Below are 20,230 nucleotides of genomic sequence, written 5' to 3'. Positions count from 1 at the left end.
AGAAAGTTTGTATAATTTTGGAGCAGTCACTGGTTGAGTGACTTGTCCCTTTGTTAAATGCCAATAATCCATTTACCCTTTACTATCCATCTCTTCTCTGCTCTCTCTTGCCACCTCTCTCCTTTGGCTCCCTTGCTCGCTCATGCGCGTGCTCTCCCTCGCTCGTGCCCGCTTTGTGCTTTTTTTTTACAGTGGGATCACTGTGGCTGGTACTCGGCATCACCCGTTAGGAAGGATGTTGAAGCCTTATTGTGTGGGGAAATTACTAGAATGGAGTGATGTTGACCTTCAGTTAGTTGGAGAAGGTGGAGTTGTTCTTGAAACAGAAGATCAAAGGAGATTTGGTGAGAGCTGTTCAAAATCATGAAGGATCCTGTTAGAGTAAATAATAAATTCTTTCCAATGGCATAATGATGCGCAACAAGAAGATACTGATTTTAGATAATTGTCAGCAAAACCAGAGCTAAAATGAAGAAAAATGCATAGCAAATTGTGTCTGAATACATAGTCTGAGAGGGTGCTGTTAGCAGATTCAATAGTAACTTTCAAAAGGGAATGGGATAAATACCTGAAGGGGAAATACTTGTAGGACAATGTGGAAAGGCCAGAAAAGGGGGTCTAATTGGATAGATCTTCCAAAGAACTGGCACAGGTATGATGGCTGACTAGGTTCCTCTTGTGCAGTATTATTCCATGGTTATAGAAGAGGCAGTAAAGCCCAGATACCATTGGATTATTAGCAGCATAATGACCTTGGTATGTCTTGCCTACTTGCTTGGTGTTTTTAATTTCTAGTCTCTATTGAACAGGCCTTCTGTTTCAAGCACCATCTTCTATTTAAGGTTGCAATGGAGGAGCAATGTTAGAGAGTTGATAGGTTTAATGTGCCCAGGAAGATCAGTAATTGTAAGCAACTACTGACGATACATGGCTAATATTTGACCAGTTTCAAGCACTGGATAGCATGAAAGTATAGCCAAGGAGAATATGGACAAAATTAATAAAAAGTCAATGCATATAAAGGGAATGAGGAAGAAAGCCATGATATGAGAAAGGTAGTAGAGTTAGCAGATTGTGATGTAGTAATCAGTTTTTTTTAGCTGTACAGAGAAGGTTAATGGTGATTATCTGTCAAGGGCAATGGTTATCAGAGTGGATAGATTACTGCAAGGATGTAAACTTTTGATTGTAGATGTGAAAGTTAATGTCACAAGAGAGGGTCAAGTGTTTAAGCTGGAATTGTGACCCTTTTTGTGCAGATTAAAGGTAAAATGATCCAATTTTTTGTTGAATTGGATCTTCAATAATGGCAATAAGTTTCTTTGTTTAATTTTGGGAGAAAATGAATGGCAGGGTATGTAATGCAAATTGGAAGGCTTTGTATGATAGAGGATATTTTTGGAGTGAACAGGTGTGCTTCAGGAGCAATGATCTTCGTTTCAGTAAAACAATAGCACAATGATGACTGTATTTGTGCTGTGTCCTGCTGTTGCCCTGAATAGGGCAACTTCTTCAACTTTGCTTCCAATTTCCACCCTTCTCTCACTGTCACATTGTCCATCCTTGACTCTTCCCTTTCCTTCCTTAACTTCTCCATTTCTGGCGAAAGGCCATCAACTCTCATACATTCATTTTGAGGTCAATGACTCCCATAGCTACCTTAACTACACTTCAACACGCCCTACACCCTGTAAGGACTCCGTTCCATTATCCCAATTCCTCTGCCTCTATCACATTTATTTTGATGACTCAACCTTCCATACCAGTGTTTCTTAGATGAGATGTCATCCTCAACCAAGGATTCCCCCTCCAATTGTGGTTAATGGAGCCCTCAGCTGTGTCTGCCACATTTCCTGCACTTCTGCCCTCACCCCTTCCCCTCCCTCCCAGAGCCACAATAGGGTTCACCCTTGTCCTCACCTTCCACCCCACCAGCCTCCATATTCAACTGATCAGGAGATGTGATACCTGCTCTTTTACCTCATCTTTCCAAATTGTCCTAAGCCCCAAACACTCCTTCAGGGTGAGCTAGCTATTAACATGTACCTATTTCAATTTAGTCTACTATACACGCTGCTCACAATGTTGTCTCATCTACATAGGGGAAACCAAATACAAATTGGGTGACCACTTTAGGGAACACCTCTGTTCAGTCCACAAGTATGACCCTCAGCTTCCGATGGCACTTCATTTTAATTCTCCACCTTGCTTTAACCCTGACATCTCTGTCCCTGGCCTGCCGCACTGTTCCTGTGAAGCTCAACATGAGCTTGAGGAATGGCACCTCATCTTTTGATTAGGCACTTTACAGCCTTCTGGACTCAACATTGAGTTTAACAATTTCAGACCACAATCTCTGCCCACCCCACCACCTTTTTGTTTCCTTCTCTTTGCATATTTCGTTTTTTCTCTTATTTTTGCTTTTGGACGAAAGCACATCTTGGCACATCTTTGTTTCTTTTCTTGTCTCATCACCATTCCCTTTGGCCCTGTACGACTAACTCTTCTGTCATTCAATCTCTCTTGTCTTCCACCCTATCACAGGCCTTTTGTCCTTGCCCCACTCACCTGTTGCTCAAAGCCATTTAGATCTGACTTTTCCCAGTTCTGATGAAAGATCATTGGCCTGAAATGTTAACAATGTTTCTTTCCACAGATGCTGCCTGACTTGATTATTTTCAGCATTTTCTGTTTATATTTCAGATTTCTAGCGTCTGCAATGTTCTGCTTTTTTAACAGAGCATAAACAATCCTTGGTTCATATGCCTTAAAGGCGACCGAAATTTGTGAAGCTTTAATGTTTGTTAGTTTGCTCAACAAGAACTTTAAGTGCAGTAAGAACTTTAGAGAATGTGGTAGGTTCTCAGGTCATGGCCAGGGATGCGGAAATAGGAACTTTAATGAAGATGGGGTTGATAGCCATATTAGAACCTAGATCCATGTTTTTTATTGTTTAAAGTTCAGAATGTTGGCAATATATTTTGTCAGCAGTACAATATAAGCTTACTCTATACTTTCAATAAATAGATTGGATTTCCAGTTTAGCAGAATTGTCCTGCCGACTATACTTTGCATCATTCTTGATATTAACCAATGGCCTGAACAATTAATTATCTATTAAATAGATAAGAACCATGCAAACACACCTGTGTTTTCTCATTTATGATGGGCAAGCCATTTAGGACTGAGCTGAGGAGGAACTTCTTCACTCGGAGGGTGGTGAATCTTTGGAATTCTCTACCCCAGAGGGCTGCGGAAACTCAGTCATTGAGTATATTCAAGACAAAGTTTGGTTAGCTTTCTAGATAGTAAAGACATCAAGGGATTTGGGGATAGCATGGGGAAAATGTTGTTAAAGTAGACAAAAAGCATGATCTAGTTGAATGGTGGAGCAGGTTCGAGGGGCTGAATGGCCTGCTCCTATGTTCCTGATGGTGCTGCATGGGGCAGTTCATAAAGGCATGCAACTTACATTTTCAAATACTGCCAGGCCTTTCCGCTAATAATTGAACACTCTGCACCTCCAGTGCTCCCAGACTCAAAATAGTTCTCCCCAATCCATACAAACTTTTCACGCCAGTATTCTTGTTATATTTTTACAGAATCCCTCCATGTCCCTACTCCAGCAGTCCCACACTTGGATCTAGTAGTATTGAAAATGCCCTAATACTTAATCCATAGCTTCAAGCCCCACTACATACTACCCATTGCGCTGAGATCGATCTCTCACTATTGCCAGCCTCTGATATCCCTCCCAGTACACTCATGCCCAACGTCCTGACACTTCGATGTTGCCATTCCAGTGCTTAAGGCATCTGTTTCACAAAATGCAGGTTTTATGGGAGTTAAACTATAAAGGTGTGCAAAGGAATGTAAGAGAGTGAGGCAAGAGATGCATGCCAGCACAGGAATCAGCAAACTTTTGTTTTAACCTGAAGAAACCTTTTTAAAAATATTTGCCAAAAATTAAAAACTACTGGGAGCCACAAGGCAAAAAAAAATTAAAGAATGGAGTAAAGGTATAAGCATAACTTAAGAGGAAAAATTTGTTTATGAAGAATCTAAGGAACATTACTTATCTGGTGCTGTAAAAAGTAATTTGCTTCAACTTCTCTCTAACACCAAGAATGACCACAGCTACTACTGAATTTCATGTAATTCAATCATGTATACGGGTCAAACAAAAATCTAGTTTCTACACCCCAGGAATTTGTGTATTTCCAATATATGCATGTTCAGGTTTTGTCAATTTGCATGAATTATGTATAACCATGCTCAAACAGCAGATGTAAAAATGGTGACCATATTAATGGAAACACAGCACACTTTCACTTTGAATTTAAAAAAGTAATAAGAAATTTACATAGACATAAAGTATTCTTTCAGTTTTGTTTTTTTATGACAGTTCTGGTAATAGTGCTATAGTGAGGAATGATATAGGCACTGGAGAGCAAGACGTAGAGTCAGTCTGGGTAGAAATAAGAAACAGCAAGGGAAAGAAGTCCCTGGTGGGAGCAATCTATAGGTCCCGAAACAGTAGCTTAGCAGTAGGGCACAATATAAACCAAGAAATACTGGGAGCATGTAAGAAAGGCACGGCAATAATCATGGGTGATTTTAATATGCATATAGACTGGACTAATCAAATTGGCAAGCGTAGCCTCGAGGGAGAGTCCATAGAGTGTATTAGAGATTGTTTCTTGGAGTAATATGGTGTGGAACCAACCAGGGAGCAGGCTATTCTGGATTTGGTTTTGTGTAATGAGATGGGATTAATTAATGATCTCATAGTAAAGGATCCTCTAGGAAAGGGTGATCATAGCATGCTAGAATTTCAAGTTCAGTTTGAGAGCGAGAAACTTGAGTCCCACACTAGTGTTCTGGAGTTAAACAAAGGTAACTACATAGGCAGGAGGGCAGATTTGGCCCGAGTGGACTGGGCAGGAAGACGACAAAGTAGGATGGTTGATGAACAGTGGCAGATATTTAAGGAGATATTAAATTCCTCCCAAGTAAAATATATTTCAAAGAGGAAGAAAGATGGTAAGAAGGGGAAAAACTATTCATGGCTAAGCAAGAAAGTTAAAGATAACATAAAGGCAAAAACTAAGGCATACCAAATTGCAAAGGTCAGTGGCAGGCTGGAAGATTGGGAAACTTTTAAAGAGTTGTATAGAAACTTGGTGAGGCCATACTGGAGTACTGTGTGCAGTTCTGATCGCCACATTATAGGAAGGATGTGATTACATTGGAGGGGGTGCAGAGGAGATTCACCAGGATGTTGCCTGGGATGAAACATTTAAGTTATGAAGAGAGGTTGGATAGACTTGGGTTGTTTTCGTTGGAGCAAAGAAGACTCAGGGGCGACCTGATCGAGGTGTACAAGATTGAGGGACGTGGATAGGAAGCAGCTGTTCCCCTTAGTTGAAGGGTCAGTCACGAGGGGACATAAGTTCAAGGTGAGGGGCAGGAGGTTTAGGGGGGATTTAAGGAAAAACTTTTATACCTAGAGGGTGGAATGCACTGCCTGGGAGTGTGGTGGAGGCCGGTTGTCTCACATCCTTTAAAAAGTACCTGGATGAGCACTTGGCACGTCATAGCATTCAAGGCTATGGGCCAAGTGCTGGTAAATGGGATTAGGTAGGTATGTCAGGTGTTTCTCACGTGTCGGTGCAGACTCGATGGGCCGAAGGGCCTCTTCTGCACTGTGTGATCTGTAATTTGAATTTAAGAATTAAAAGTCCAATGATGGCCATGAAACCATTGTCGAACCCGTCAGGCTCACCAACGTCCTTTAGGGAATGAAATCTATCGTCCTTACCTGGTCTGGCTTACATGTGACTCCAGACCCACAGCAAATGGCCTAGCAAGCCACTCAGTTGCAACAAAAGAAATGAAACCGGGCAGACCACCCGGCATCAACCTAGGCACCGGAAACAACAACAGCAATCGCAGCCCTGCTGACCCTGCAAAGTCCCCTAGTGGCCTAGTGCCAAAATTGGGAGAGCTGTCTCACAGACTAGTCAAGAAACAGCGTGACGAAGCCATCCTCACGGAATTATACCTTACAGATAATGCCCCAGACTCCACCATCACCATCCCCGGCAGTTGTACAGTCGGGAGGGAGTTGCCCTGGGAGTCCTCAACATCGACTCTGGACCCCATGAAATCTCATGGTATTAGGTCAAACATGGGCAAGGAAACCTCCTGCTGATTACCACGTACCGTCCTCCCTCAGTGCTCCTTCATGTTGAACATCACTTGGAGGAAGCACTGAGGGTGGCAAGGGTGCAGAATGTTCCCTGGGTGGGGGACTTCAATGTCCATCGCCAAGATTGGCTCGGTAGCACTACTACCGACCAAGCTGGCCGAGTCCTAAATGACACAGCTGCTAGACTGGGTCTGCGGCAGGTGGTGAGGGAACCAACAAGGGAAAAACATACTTGACCTCATCCTCACCAACCTGCCTGCCCCAGATGTATCTGTCCTTGACAGTATCAGTAGGAATGACCACCGCACAGTCATTGTGGAGACGAAGTCCCACCTTCACATTGAGGAAACCCTCCATTGTGTTGTGTGGCACTACCACCGTGCTAAATGGGATAGATTTTGAACAGATCTAGCAACTCAAGACTAGGCCTGTGGTGCTGTGGATCATCAGCAGCAGCAGAATTGTACACAATCTGTAACCTCATGGCCCGGCTTATCCCCTACTCTACCATTACCATCAAGCCAGGGGATCAACCCTGGAAGAGTGCAGGAGGGCATGCCAGGAGCAGTCCCAGGTATACTTAAAAATGAGGTGTCAACCTGGTGAAGCTATAAAACAGGACTACTTGCATGCCAAACAGCATAAGCAGCAAGTGATAGACAGAGCTAAGCAATCCCACAACCAATGGATCAGATCTAAGCTCTGCAGTCCTGCCACATCCAGTCATGAATGGTGGCGAACAATTAAACACCTCACTGGAGGAGGAGGCTGTGCAAATATCCCCATCCCCATTGATGGAGGAGCCCAGCACATCAATGCAAAAGATAAGGCTGAAGCTTTCACAACAATCTTCAGCCAGAAGTGCTGAGTGGATGATCCATCTCGGTCTCCTCCAGAGGTCCCAGCACCACGGAAGCCAGTCTTCAGCCAATTCGATTCAGTCCACGTGATATCAAAACACGGCTGAAGGCACTGGATACTGCAAAGGCTATGGTCCCTGACAACATTCCGGCAATAGTACTGAAGACTTGTGCTCCAGAACTTGCCCCGCCCCTAGCCAAGCTGTTCTAGTACAGCTACAACACTGGCATCTACCTGGCTATGTGGAAAATTGCCCAGATATGTCCTGCACACAAAAAGGACAAATTCAATCCGGCCAATTACCGCCCCATCAGTCTACTCTCAAGCATCAGTAAAGTAATGGAAGGGGGTCATCAACCGTGTTATCAAGCAGCACTTGCTTAGCAATAACCTGCTCATGCATGCCCAGTTTGGGTCCTGCCAGGGCCACTCAGCTCCTGACCTCTTTACAGCCTTGGTTCAAACATGGACCAAAGAGCTGAACTCCTGAGGTGAGGTGAGAGTGACTGCCCTTGACATCAAGGCAGCATTTGACCAATTGTGGCATCAAGGAGCCCTAGCAAAACTGGAGTCAATGGGAATCAGGGGGAAAACTCTCCGTTGGTTGGATTCATACCTAGCATAAAGGAAGATGGTTGTGGTTGTTGGAGGTCAGTCATCTCAGCTCCAGGACATTACTGCAGGAGTTCCTCAGGGTAGTGACCTCAGCCCAGCCATCTTCAGCTGCTTCATCAATGACCTTCCATCCGTCATAAGCTCAGAAGTGGGGATGTTCGCTGCTGATTACACAATGTTCAGCACCATTCGCGACTCCTCAGATACTGAAGCAGCCCATGTCCAAATACAGCAAGACCTGGACAATATCCAGGCTTGGGCTGACAAGTGGCAAGTAACATTCATGCCACACAAGTGTCTGGCAATGACCATCTCCAACAAGAGAGAATCCAACCATCGCCCCTTGATGTTCAATGGCATTACCATCACTGAATCCCCCACTATCAACATCCTGGGGGTTATCATTGACCAGAAACTGAACTGGACTAGCCTGAACACCATCGCCTGGAAGTTCCCCTCCAAGTCACTGACATCCTGACTTGGAAATATATCGCCGTTCCTTCAGTGTCACTGGGTCAAAATCCTGGAACTTCTTTCCTAACAGCACTGTGAGTGTACCTACACCACATGGACTGCTGCGGTTCAAGAAGGCAGCTCACCATCACCTTCTCAAGGGCCATAGGGCCACATCCTGTGAATGAATAAATTTTTAAAAAGCCATCTTCCTGTGTTCCTTGGGAGTTTCTGAATAAAAAAGTGGTAACCATAAAATTCAGTGCATGGCTAAACAGATTTAATCAATGATTTACAATATCTGGGAAAAATACAGATGCAACTACATAGTTAAACATGAAAATAACACATGCGCTCTTAATAAATTTTCAGCCTACGCTCTATCACCATAAATCATTGGTCCTGATGTGTTGCATAGAATATAACAGCGTATCTTCCAACCGACCACGAGCACTTCCGTGGGAGACCCACTATTACATATCTTTTACTTCATTCCTTAAACACCTTTATAGTCTCTGATATACGATCACCTGCATTTTGAACGAAGTTTGAACTAAAGCTTTTGGTATCCAAGCTGCAACTCCATGAATCACAAATGATCCCAAGCCCTGGTAATCTAGCCCTTCAACCCAGACAACTCCATTCTTTATGTTGTCTTTGTTTGCACTCACTGGGTTGTCCAGTTTGAATTTTGTGGATCTAAAAGTTTAGAAATGCTGTTCTTAACACTGGTGAATAAATCTGGCTAATAGAAATTAAGTGTTATATCATGCCATCAATAGCAATTGAAGAAATTTGAAAAAATAGCCTTTGAGTACTTCCTATATTAATTCCTTCCATATTTTATGGAAAATAATATGCGGACTTAAGATTGGTGAGACATTGAGCGTATCTTTTGGAAAGAAGGGATGTGGATGAAATTTGAAGTGGGGAGAAGGGGTGAATGGTTTTATGTAGATAAATGATTTGTATAGTAAACTTATCTTTTTAACCAGTGTGTTTTCTCAGGAATGTTAAATTACCCCAAAATGCAGTATCAGGGGAATAGCTTTCTGTAAACCTAAGGGTTATGTGCTCTGATCTAAACCAAGGGTGTACACGTGCTAGATGGTTTGCATATACATGCAGATTGACTTTATTTTTAAAAAAATGTTTTTTAAATACAATTGCTTTAAGATGAAGGAAGCTACAGAAATAGAAATTATGCATTGAGGGTGAAATTGATTGGCACCCCCATCCATCACCATTGGCACCCCATTCACTCCGCCCATGACTGGCACACTGTGTACCATCTGCAAGATGCACTGCAGCAACTCACCAAGGCTCCTTTGGTTGTACCTTCCAAACCTGCAACCTCTACTACCTGGAAGAACAAGGGCAGCAGAGTGAATACCACCACCTACAAATTCCTGTCAAAGCCACACACTAACCTGACTTGGAACTATATCCTTCACTGTCACTGGGTCAAAATACTGGAACTCCTTCCCTATCAGCACTGTGGGTGTAGTTACACCAGATAGACTTCAGTGCGGTAGGCGGGCGCACGATGATCTCCAATGCACGCCTGCCATTAATTAACGGGCCACTTAAGGCCCTTGAGGCACCAATTGACGGCGATTTTTCGGGTCCCGTGCGATCTTCGGGTCGTTGCATGAGTGCGACGGGCAGGCGAGTAGGGCACATTTGTATAAACCTCATCCACGGACGGGATAGGAGGGGTCAGTGGGGTTGCGAATGTGCTCAGTCAGATATTTAATTTTGAAAGTTACTGATACTTGCCTTCGTGAGCAGAAATACTGCAAAACTCTTCACAGCTGCTTGGACAGGACTCTCAACCTTCAGGTCAGCACTCTACAGTGAAGATCCTTTTTGGGGCCTGCAGGTTTCAGGAAGCCTTCGCTTAGCCTGGGAATGGGAGTTATGCTCTCCACTGGAGGCACCACCTCTGAGGAGGAAAGGAGGGCTATAAGTGGGAGGATGCCAGGGTGCACATTCAGCCTCCAGGGGAGCCACCTTTGGGAGGAGAGGCGCAGGCACAAGGGGTGCAGGGCCAACAGGAAGTCCAAGGCGGAAGGGGCTGCAAAAGATGCCACTGCCTTGCTGCCAGGGTATACAGGCGGCGAAGCAACTACCTCAATATGTCAGAGGTGCAGTGCCAAAGGAGGCTCCATCTCTCAAGGGAGACAGTCAACTCTATCCATCAGAATATAGGCCCTGAGATATCCGCTAACTGTGGGTGGGCACCCCATGCCAGTAGCTCTAAAGGTCACAGCTGCTCTCAACTTCTATGCCTCTAGCTCTTTCCAGGACTCGGTGGGTGATCTTTGCGGTGTCTCCCAGTCTGCTGTCAAGCAGGTGACAGACGCTCTCTTCAGGTGTGCATTGACATTCATCCACTACCGCTGAGACCAGGCCAGTCAGACAGAGCGAGCCAGAGGCTTTGCAGCGATTACTGGCTCCCCCAGTGTCCAGGGTACAATAGACTGCACACATGTGGCCATCAAGGCACCAGCGGGTGAGCCCGGTGCCTTCGTGAACAGGAAGGGCTTCCACTCCATGAACGTGCAGATAGTGTGAGATCACAGAATGCTGATTCTGCAAGTCTGTGCAAGGTACCCAGGCAGCTCCTACGATGCCTACATCCTCAGACACTCGCAGGTACCGTGGCTCTTCAGTGCTCCAGCCCGGCTGGATGGATGATTGCTGGGTGACAAGGGCTATCCTCTCAGAAGGTGGCTCATGATGTCTCTCTGCCATCCAAGAACAGAAGCTGAGTAGTGGTACAACAGGAGCCACGCCTCCACAAGGGCTGTGGTGGAGAGAACCATTGGTCTTCTCAAAATGCACTTCCGATGCCTGGACCGTTCAGGTGGCGCACTCCAGTAGCCCCCCCAGATCGTTTGTCGCTGATAATGGTTGCATGCTGCGCTCTCCACAATCTTGCGCTGGAAAGGGGCGACACTGTGGACGAAGATGATGTAGACACAGTTGCTGCGGCTGCACACGATGAGTCCAGCAGTGAGTCTGAGGATGAGTACGCACAGGGAAATGTTGAGGGGGTAGATGCTGACTTGGGCATACTCTAGGGAGGCAGGGACACCTGGGAGGCTTTAATCCAACAAACCTTCAGCTAGAACACCACAGATAGACCTCCAACAAAAGCCTGTGCTGCAGGCTGCATACTCGATACCTGAGTGCTAAATCTGACTGGATAGGAACATTAACTCAGGGCCTTGTCAAGCTCAGTGTGACACAACTCATTCATAACATCATGGGTAACCATCCACCTGCAGAGGAAAAGAGTCACCCTTAGCCATGGTCACATGTCTAAATTTAATGATAAAACAAAATGAACTTAAGGAAACAAAATGACAAAGGTGTTAAACAGCACGCCAACTAATCATGACCTCATTGCGGGGCAACACAGAGGCACCAGTGAGAAACCTGTGGTGTGCCTAAGGTGTCTTAAATTTACGCTTTCGGGTGCTACGTCTAGGTGCCGCCCCCCCCCCCCCCCCCCCCCCCCCCTCGCTGGCACTGGCATCTGAGGCAGCCTGCTCACTGTGCTGTCCTGTTGGCCTCGATGATATTGGCGGCTGTCTTCTGGCCTGCGGAGCCTGTGCTGGTCCCGCCTGGGAGGGAGCAGCCAGTTGTCACAGCCTCATTGGATGTAATGGTCTCTGGCAGAGGGGTGGAGGAGCTGCTGCCGCCCTCATCCGGAGCACCCTGAGAGGAGCCCGCAGAGATGACGGGCAGCTGCTGCGCCAGCGTGAGGTTGCTTCAGACCTCTCTGCTTACTGTAGATGGATGGGCACCAAGCTGGGAAACTCGGTGCCCGGACCATCTCCCACACTGGCACTAACCAGCAGAGGTCAATGCCAATGTGAGGGCTTGCTGGTCAGAGCGCATCCCTAGGAAGCCTCTCCATGAGAGTCGCCACTGTCTCCATGGAGGAAACATGACGCTTGGCCATGAGGCTCATTGCATCGGCGATAGTCCGTGTGGACGACTCCACCACGGAGACCAAGCCAAGCATAGCCTCATGTATCTCCGCCAGATCTTCCCGCACACCCTGCTGGACTTCCAGTGTTTGCTGCCTCACGGACGACTCCAGAGGCTCACCATCAGCCACCGACTGAGCATGCACCTGGTCCCCTGCAGTCCTCTGACTGCTGGCGCCATGTGCAATCTCTGTCTCCGCCAGCTCCTCCAGCGACAGTGAAGTGCCCTCACCGCTGTGCCCCAGGACACTAGCCGATGATCTAATTTCCACTGAGGTGCTAGTATCTGCGCTGGTGCCTGCCTGGCAGAGATGGTCTGACGCTGGTGGGTCAGAGACTTCAGGGCCCTCAGGTGTGAGAGGGGGCCCCTGTGCTGCCTCCTCCCGGCCCTGCTCAGCTGATGCTGAAAGGAAGAACAAGGACATTGGATCAGTTAACGTGGAGACAATGTCAATGTGCATCCCTGTCCCCTGGATCATTATGCGCTCATCCTTCCATAAGCGATGGTCAAGCCATGTTGCAAACTTCAATCACTGGACATTCAGCACTGCCGTGACTGCTGGGACGCTAATGGTGACCTCCGTGCTGGGCTAACATACCTGCCCGTGGCACCCCAGCCTCACCAACACTGGTGGACCTGGGCTCATGGCGCCTCTCCAGATCGAGGGCCTCCTGCCTGAACCTGGTAATGATTGTCAACTGGGCCGGCTCTCCGCCAGTCCTCAACTGCTCAGCGGTATTATGAGCATTCTTCTCCTGGAAAGGAGAGAAGAGCATTGATTAGTGTAACTTGTACCTGGAATCTCTTCACTGCCATCCCACCTCAACCAGAGTGGAACATTGCAGGGCTCCAGTGCCTCCTCACCCTGCAGCTACTGCACACTCAAAAAGATGCCAGGCCTGTTCCCTCCACCCCCCGGCCAAATGCAGCCTACATCACATTTGGCATCGCACTGTCTAACCTTGCAAAGCAAGGAGGTGCAAGCACGTGGAACGCAAAGGGCAGCAGATGGATCGGTGCCTCTCCACCGGGAATCTCCCCTCCCAGCATGTCAGGACCCTGACTTTGACATGTTTTGCAGCCCCAGCACTGTGCCTAGGTGCAAATCCTCCAGGTTGCCCCAAAAACAGTAATGTGGGTGTCACTGTACCACACGCTGCGGGTGCAGAACCCATCTCATTACCACCCTCTCAGGGTGACTTAGGTATGGGCAATATCTGCTGGCCCACCCAGCAAAGGACACATGCCGTCAATGATTCAATGCAGTAACTGTACTCAGAGTTGGGGGAGTGGTGGGCAGCCAGGGAGGAAAGCCTACCTACTGGGTTAAGTGGCGAAGGCCAACATGGTATTCACCTTTCCCAAGCGCAAGAGGTCGTTGAAACGCTTGTGGCACTGGATCCAGGCGCGTCTCACCACGGCGGGAGCTCACTGTCTCCGCCACGTCCTCCCAGGCACGTTTGGTCATGTGGGGGGGCCTCCTCCTCCTGTCCCTGGGAACGTGGACCCCCCGCCGTGCTGCCACCTCCTCGAGGAGGCCAGCAAGGCAATCGCCTGAGAAATGAGGGGCACAGTCCCCCTCTGCCCTACCCTCCTGCCTGGCCTGCTCACCAGCAGCACCCTGAGGAGTCCTTCTGCTGGCCATGTTTGACAGCCTTTGCAAGGCTGCAGGAGCTTTCTTAAACAGGCCGCCGGGTTGCCATTGGATGCGGTGGTCATAGCAGTCCCTCCACTGCCCGCCTACTCCCGTTGTCCTTGGGAGCCGCGTTTCATGCTGGGTGGGCCTTAATTGGCCCGCCCACGTAAAATGGCAGCGTGGACCCGATTGCGGGCAGCGATCAGGTCTGCGCCCGTTCCCGTTCTGTTCTGCTGACCAGAAAATTCTGCCCTAGCAGTCAGTTGAAATCATAATGGTAAGCACTACTCTACTGAAGTAATTAGTTAATTGAGGAAAGCAGTGCTCAACTGAAGCCAATTAAAAAGTAAGATCAAGAGCATTAATATAGTCAGTTGAAAAATGGCCCATTTCCTGGCAATCCAATTTCTCCTTGTGGAGCTGGAGAATGCCCAGTTGCATGCATACATCTGAGCTGATAAATGAAAGATTTTGCAATCGGACTTATGGTAATAAGTTTATACAGAAAATTCAGCTTCACTTCACCTCTGAAAAACCAGTGTATTTTGTGAATAGGGCACTAGTAGGAATTCCCTGCCCACATTTTCCTCATATCCCCCCTTTTCCTGCCAATCTACTTGGTTAAAATCTGTTATATCTTGAATATTTGCCAGACCAAATATCCCAAATAGGAAGACTTGAGGTATGTGGATTTTTTTCAATTTATTGGTGGTGTATGACTTGAAAAACATCTACCTCCTATAAATTTCAAATGTTGCCTACATAACTGGAGAAATTGTTGACTGGTTTGCTCAAGTTTAGTTCCCAGTAAACCTTTGATTGCTCATGAAAACCCTGAAAGTCTGATTTCAGCAAGTTAGTTTAATTGAAGAAAAATAATAGAAAATGCCTTCAGCTGATAAACAGATAGAAGAATCATGGATTTTTCCTTAATGCACCTAAAATTTATCATGTAATTTTCCTGACTTTTGTGAATGTAATTTGTGCACTTGTGTTCCTTCTAGGTAAAACTACCATTTCCTGTTGAGAGAATTACACTGTTGTCTAGAAATGACTTTCAAACAATGCTGAAACTGCATAAACTGAATCCAGAACAGTTGGATTATATCCATGATGTACGACGCCGCAGCAAAAACAGAATTGCAGCGCAACGTTGTCGAAAGCGAAAACTTGACTGCATTCAAAATCTGGAATGTGAAATACATAAGCTGGTAGGTTGAATAAAAAGGATGGTCTTTAAGTGTTTTTTATGAATGGAAAAATAGCCATTTTCGTTTTTAATAACATCGTTTTTTGCGTGTATGATATTATCCTGTGTGCAATTACCCGTAAATGATAGTCTTCCTGCACCAGTAACCTGTCATGTATTTGTGCTTTAAAATCTGCACCAACATCAAAAAAGTTGAGTAATAGAAAATGTCTATTTGTATATACTTTTTTAAAAAAATCTTTTTCTTTCTCTCTCTCCCCTCCCCACCAACCATTTAGTTGTGTGAAAAGGAAAAGTTACTGCAAGAGAAGGGCCAGTTAAAAGTTTGTATGGGTCAAACCTGGGATAATTTATCTGTCCTTTGCAAGCAGGTGTGCAAAGAAGCAGCCTTGACTGCTGAACAAATTCAGACACTAGCAAAGTATTCCTCCCCAGAGTGCCCTCTTTCAGTGCTGAACACCCAAAGAAGCATTGGCTCCATCACCTGTACAAATCTGATTTCTTCATATCCAGGATACACAGCTGCTGCACAGAGTACGGAATTCAATAGTGAGCAAAGCTCCACTGTTCAGCTTCAAGAGAAAATGATGGATGCACTCAACAGTCCGCAGGAAAGTATTACAGCTGATCAGCCTGGAATGGAACAATGCTGCCAGGCTGTAATGACTGATTTCTGCCAAGAAATGATAGAAAAGTGTACCACAGATGAGTAATCCTGCTCTATTTCACAGTTTCAATGGGAACCAGTACTCTCTTTATCCCCTCCTGTGCTGCAATCATCTTTGTGTCCATCAACTGGACTTGAGCTTGGAGTTCAGTTACAGGAATTAACTAAGAAGCACAGTGGATCTGGATGAGCAATGCAGATTATCTACAATCTTTATATGCATGAAATTTATATTGTCTTGAAACTAAGGTGTGTTTTTTAAACAAAATGTTCCTTTTGAATTTATAGATTTTACTTTTTGTGAAATTTATGCAAGGTTCAAAAATACTTCTTGGTAGCTTATTTCAGTGTAATGTAAGAAATGCTGGGTATGGCATGAAATATTTTAAATCCTCTGCTTAATTGCAACTATGTGAGGATTTGGAAAAGGGAAGGAGGTAAACATATGCATTCGAGCAATCCATAAACTGCAGTTTATCTCTAATATTTTAAACATTTCATTAAATTTTAAGCATCCCTTCATCAGACACTGGCTAGCCTGCATCTTCTTCTTGCATATTTAAATGAGGTAACACCACTTTAAACTAAACTTTTAAAATCTATATTTTGGATTTTCACTTTTTAAAAAAACACACAATTCCCTCAATTGTTGAGGTGCTGTAGAAACCATGAACCATGGAGTTGTACATTGGTGAAATTTTATAATCAAACACTAATTTATATCTCAAACATGAGAACATTTTAATCAGATATTCATCAATCATTATAAAGGACACTGTATTATCAGACCATTTATTTCATTTGATAACAGTGAGCTGGTAGTAAATGAATAGCTCTTTCAAAGAAGCAGCACAGGCACAATAGGCCGAAAGGCCTCCTTCAGTGCTTTGATCCTTTTAAACAAAACATTCATTTATGTGGACTTATGATCCTCCAAGTTCACTTAATTAATCAGAGTATGAAGGTGAGGTCTTGTGCCATCTCTTGTCAGCCTATCTATGATGACCAATGAACATTTCTTTATGTAATTGATATGTGACTCCTATTCTCAAACACTGGATTTGTTTCAAAAATCAGCAAGGTGAGAACTTTGTGTGCATGACTACTTAATGCCTAAATATAATGTATTTGACCCTCCTTCCTGTTTAATTGTGATAGCAGGACAGCTGAGTTTGTTGTCGTGTTTTTTCTTTTTCTTCCTGTCTTTGGGATGCTCTGATGATTTTGCCTGCAGAGTTTCAAGTTTTGGTGCAGAGGAGAGAAAAAGAGAAGTACCTGACAGCTTTATATGTTTATAGATGAATTTTTGAAGCAAAACCCCCTGGAAGGGTTCAGGATATGGCTGAGATGTGAGCTTCATTCTTCCTGGGTTTCTCCCACCCCGCTCATTTCCCTTTGCTTACTCGCCATCACCCCATTAGATATGAGAGGTTTGTAGTCATGGGTTGTGAAGCCCCACTGAGCTGTTGCTGTCCTGAGTTAAAAAGAGCTCATTGAGGCTTTATTGACTTAAATGTCCTTTTTCTTCACTCCTGTTGAACTTGATTTGTGCCAATGAATACTTAGTATAAATAGTCTTCCTTTTCACATGAGCATTTGTTTCCTCCTTTGTTTTTGTGGGGGGAAGGAATCTTTGGTATACTTGCATTTCTTTTTGTGTGCACTACTTAATTTTTTTTTGGAATGATTTCACAATATTTTGACAAGACATTTCATTTGGGGGGAGTTTTATGGGTATTGTAAATAATATAGCAACTGTAATACTCCCTCAATAAGAGCCCCATTAACATCAGTCTCTAAAAGATGTTAAACTGCTATAATATGATTCACAGTAGTAGCACAGTACATAAAAAGTTACTAAACAAAAGTTTCTAATTGAAGTAGTACAGCTTTACTAAACATTACTTGAAAATGAACTATTAAATGTAAAAGCTGGGTTTAATATTGCTGCTCTAAAATCTTATCTGAAAATAATTGACTCTTCGTATCCATGTCTTACTGTATAGTATAGTTAAGTGTAGAGCATTGCATTAAAATTGGTCTTCTGTGGAAAGCAAGCATTTGGGAAGTATTCCCTATACATTGATCGCAGTAGCAGAAAGTAGAAGCCACTTGTTCCAGCCAACAAACTTGACTACCTCAATAAAAAATGAATACACCAGGAGAGGCAATGGCATGTTTAATTTGCTCCATGATCTGCTGCAAACTTTTCTGAAGGCAGGGAAGATTAAACTTACCTACCTGCTTATGATACATATTTAATTTGACCACAAATCACCACCCTGTGTATTGGTGGGGAGCGTGAGGGAGGAAATGAGAGGACCGCTTAGTGGGAGATTGGAATAGCTTGTTAAATTTGCTTTCAGTGGACCACCCAGTGCAGCCCTGTTGTCAGGAATATTTGACTGTCCTCCATATTATCAGTGTTCTTGTCATCTTCATCACTTTAGAGTACAATAGAGCCAGGTAACTGTCCTACAAGAAGCAGTGTTTGGTTACAAAGTTAAGTGTCTAGTGCAAAATGTTTTTGAGATTTAATTTCTTTCAGATACTCAACTCATACAATTTGAGGTTATTCTCTGGAGTATTCATTTAAACCTACATTAAAAGAGGGATTTGGATGAGTTAAAAAAACAGGAGGTCATGTCAAATTCTAGCTTCTTTTGCAGGGGTGAAGGATTTCACTTGTTAAGAATATATCATCAAAATTGAAGCAGAGAAAGAAACAAGTCGTGTTTTAAGCTTGTTTTTGTTTCTCCAGTAGAGGGCATCTGAGACTGATTATGAAGAGAAGTTCATGCTGTACCCTTTAAAGTTGTGTGGAAATTAATAAAAAATAAGTAAATAGTAAAATGTGGCCAAAAGAGTTGAGCTTCCTGCTATATTTGTAATTCCTTTATCTTGAGCCTCCCCTTATTGCAAAAGCAAGTACACTCTATTGCTAATTCTAATCATCTTCTAATTAAAGAACTCAGTACTAATATTTGTATTGCCTCAGGTAAAACTTTTATTTTCTTTTGTGAAACTTTTAATTGCTTTTTTAGTCTTTTGCAAAATCTAATAGTAAAGCTTTCAGTTACCTGTTACACAAAAATAGGGAACTGTTCTGCTATAAATTCTGAAAGTTTATAAACATTGTCCAGCTCACGTCTGTTTTTCAGTTGGTAGCAACCATGAGCAGGACGTCTGATACCAGCTACATCTTGTGCATACTTTAATTGGTGTTTGTTCACTGCAGTTGTAATTTTATACTAGTTCAAATCTGCTTGTTTAACTGGTTACAGCAAAAGCTGCCTCAAAACAAAAACCAGCAGTAGGCATACTTATTTTGGTAGGCTGAGCCTTCAAATGCAATATCTCAATTTATATACATTTAATGAAGAAGCACATTGAAATAACCTGGAAAAATGTAATTCACTGCAGGGATGTGGGCTGAACGATTGAAATCAAGACGTGTTCAACTGTTAACCTCGTTAAATGTGCAGAAGAGTCAAATTTACTGCCCTGAGGGTTTCATTGGCATATGGTTTCTGCAGAATCTAATCGTTTCTGTAAGATATGTAAAATGCTTTATAAGCTTTGCTTCACCTTCAGATGATTTTTGCATGTTGTACTGACCTTGCCTGAGTGCTATATTTCTCTGCAGCTTTCAAAATTGGCCTTTTTCTATTATATAAAAAATACATTTTATACATTTCTAATGTTCAGTTTTATAATGAACCGTTACTGTGGAACAGATGTGGAATGCTAACATACTACAGATGTGATTTTTTTTTTGTAAACATTTGGTGTAAACATGCTACCGTGCTCCTTTCTAAAGCAGCAATGGAGTTAGCACAGTGACTTTAATTACTAATGGCTGTATAGCCTGCATTTGTTCTATTTACTACACTTATTTCATATTCAACCTACCTATTATCTTTTAAAAATTAAGTTTCTGAATTAAGCTCAAATACCTGATATTTTACTATCTATTTTCATGAGTGTTTCCAGATTGTACAGTTGTATTGTTGAGTAACTATGTATTCACTGCCATTTTCTGTTTTGTTTTTTATATTGTACAATCTTCAAAGTAGCAACAGTAATTATTTGGCATGTTCTAGCTTCACTGGAGATACTAGTTTGAAATCTTTACATATTTTGCATAAAATGTAAATATTAAAATGTGTGGAAGAGTTGCTCATCTCAGAAGTTTCCAATATTTGTGAATCTTTTCAAATTGTATAGTTTGCAGGTTAATAAGTAGAGAATGTTGATGAACTTTGAGGCAAGTACTATTTCCTTTTATTCTGAACTACATCACAAACGCCTTTTAAGATTTGGTTACTACTGAGGTGGGGGAAGTGGTCGAATACAATGCATTGATCTGAATTCCATGTTATACTGTTTAATCTGCTGTCAGAAAATTCTTAATTCTGTTCTGTTTTCTTTATGTTGCTGAAGTACCTGCTCTTTGCCACTGGATGGAGTTATATCTTCTCCTGTCCAAAAGGTGGCAACAAGTTAAATCTGCAACAAGTAACAGGTTCTGGAATCTCATCCAAGGGTCATTATTATATGTGGACAGCTGAACTG

The 20,230-nt window shown here is 43.7% G+C and overlaps 1 protein-coding gene across 2 annotated transcripts in view; it reads left to right on the top strand.

Moving 5' to 3' along the window:
* LOC144691616 (transcription regulator protein BACH1-like) overlaps window positions 1–19,854 on the top strand; it is an 80,653-nt gene extending 60,799 nt beyond the window's left edge. For both annotated transcript variants that reach the window (XM_078559886.1, XM_078559887.1), the window contains exons 4-5: window positions 14,783–14,989; window positions 15,267–19,854. In XM_078559886.1, the coding sequence (XP_078416012.1) occupies window positions 14,783–14,989; window positions 15,267–15,701 (642 nt within the window). In that variant the 3' untranslated portion in view covers window positions 15,702–19,854. The remainder of the gene's footprint in view (window positions 1–14,782; window positions 14,990–15,266) is intronic.
* The last annotated feature ends 376 nt before the right edge of the window (window positions 19,855–20,230 follow it).

This window comes from Cetorhinus maximus, chromosome 16 (genome assembly GCF_964194155.1).
Source record: "Cetorhinus maximus chromosome 16, sCetMax3.hap1.1, whole genome shotgun sequence".
NCBI classification, from domain to species: Eukaryota; Metazoa; Chordata; class Chondrichthyes; order Lamniformes; family Cetorhinidae; genus Cetorhinus; species Cetorhinus maximus.
This window is presented reverse-complemented; position numbering and strand designations above follow the sequence as displayed.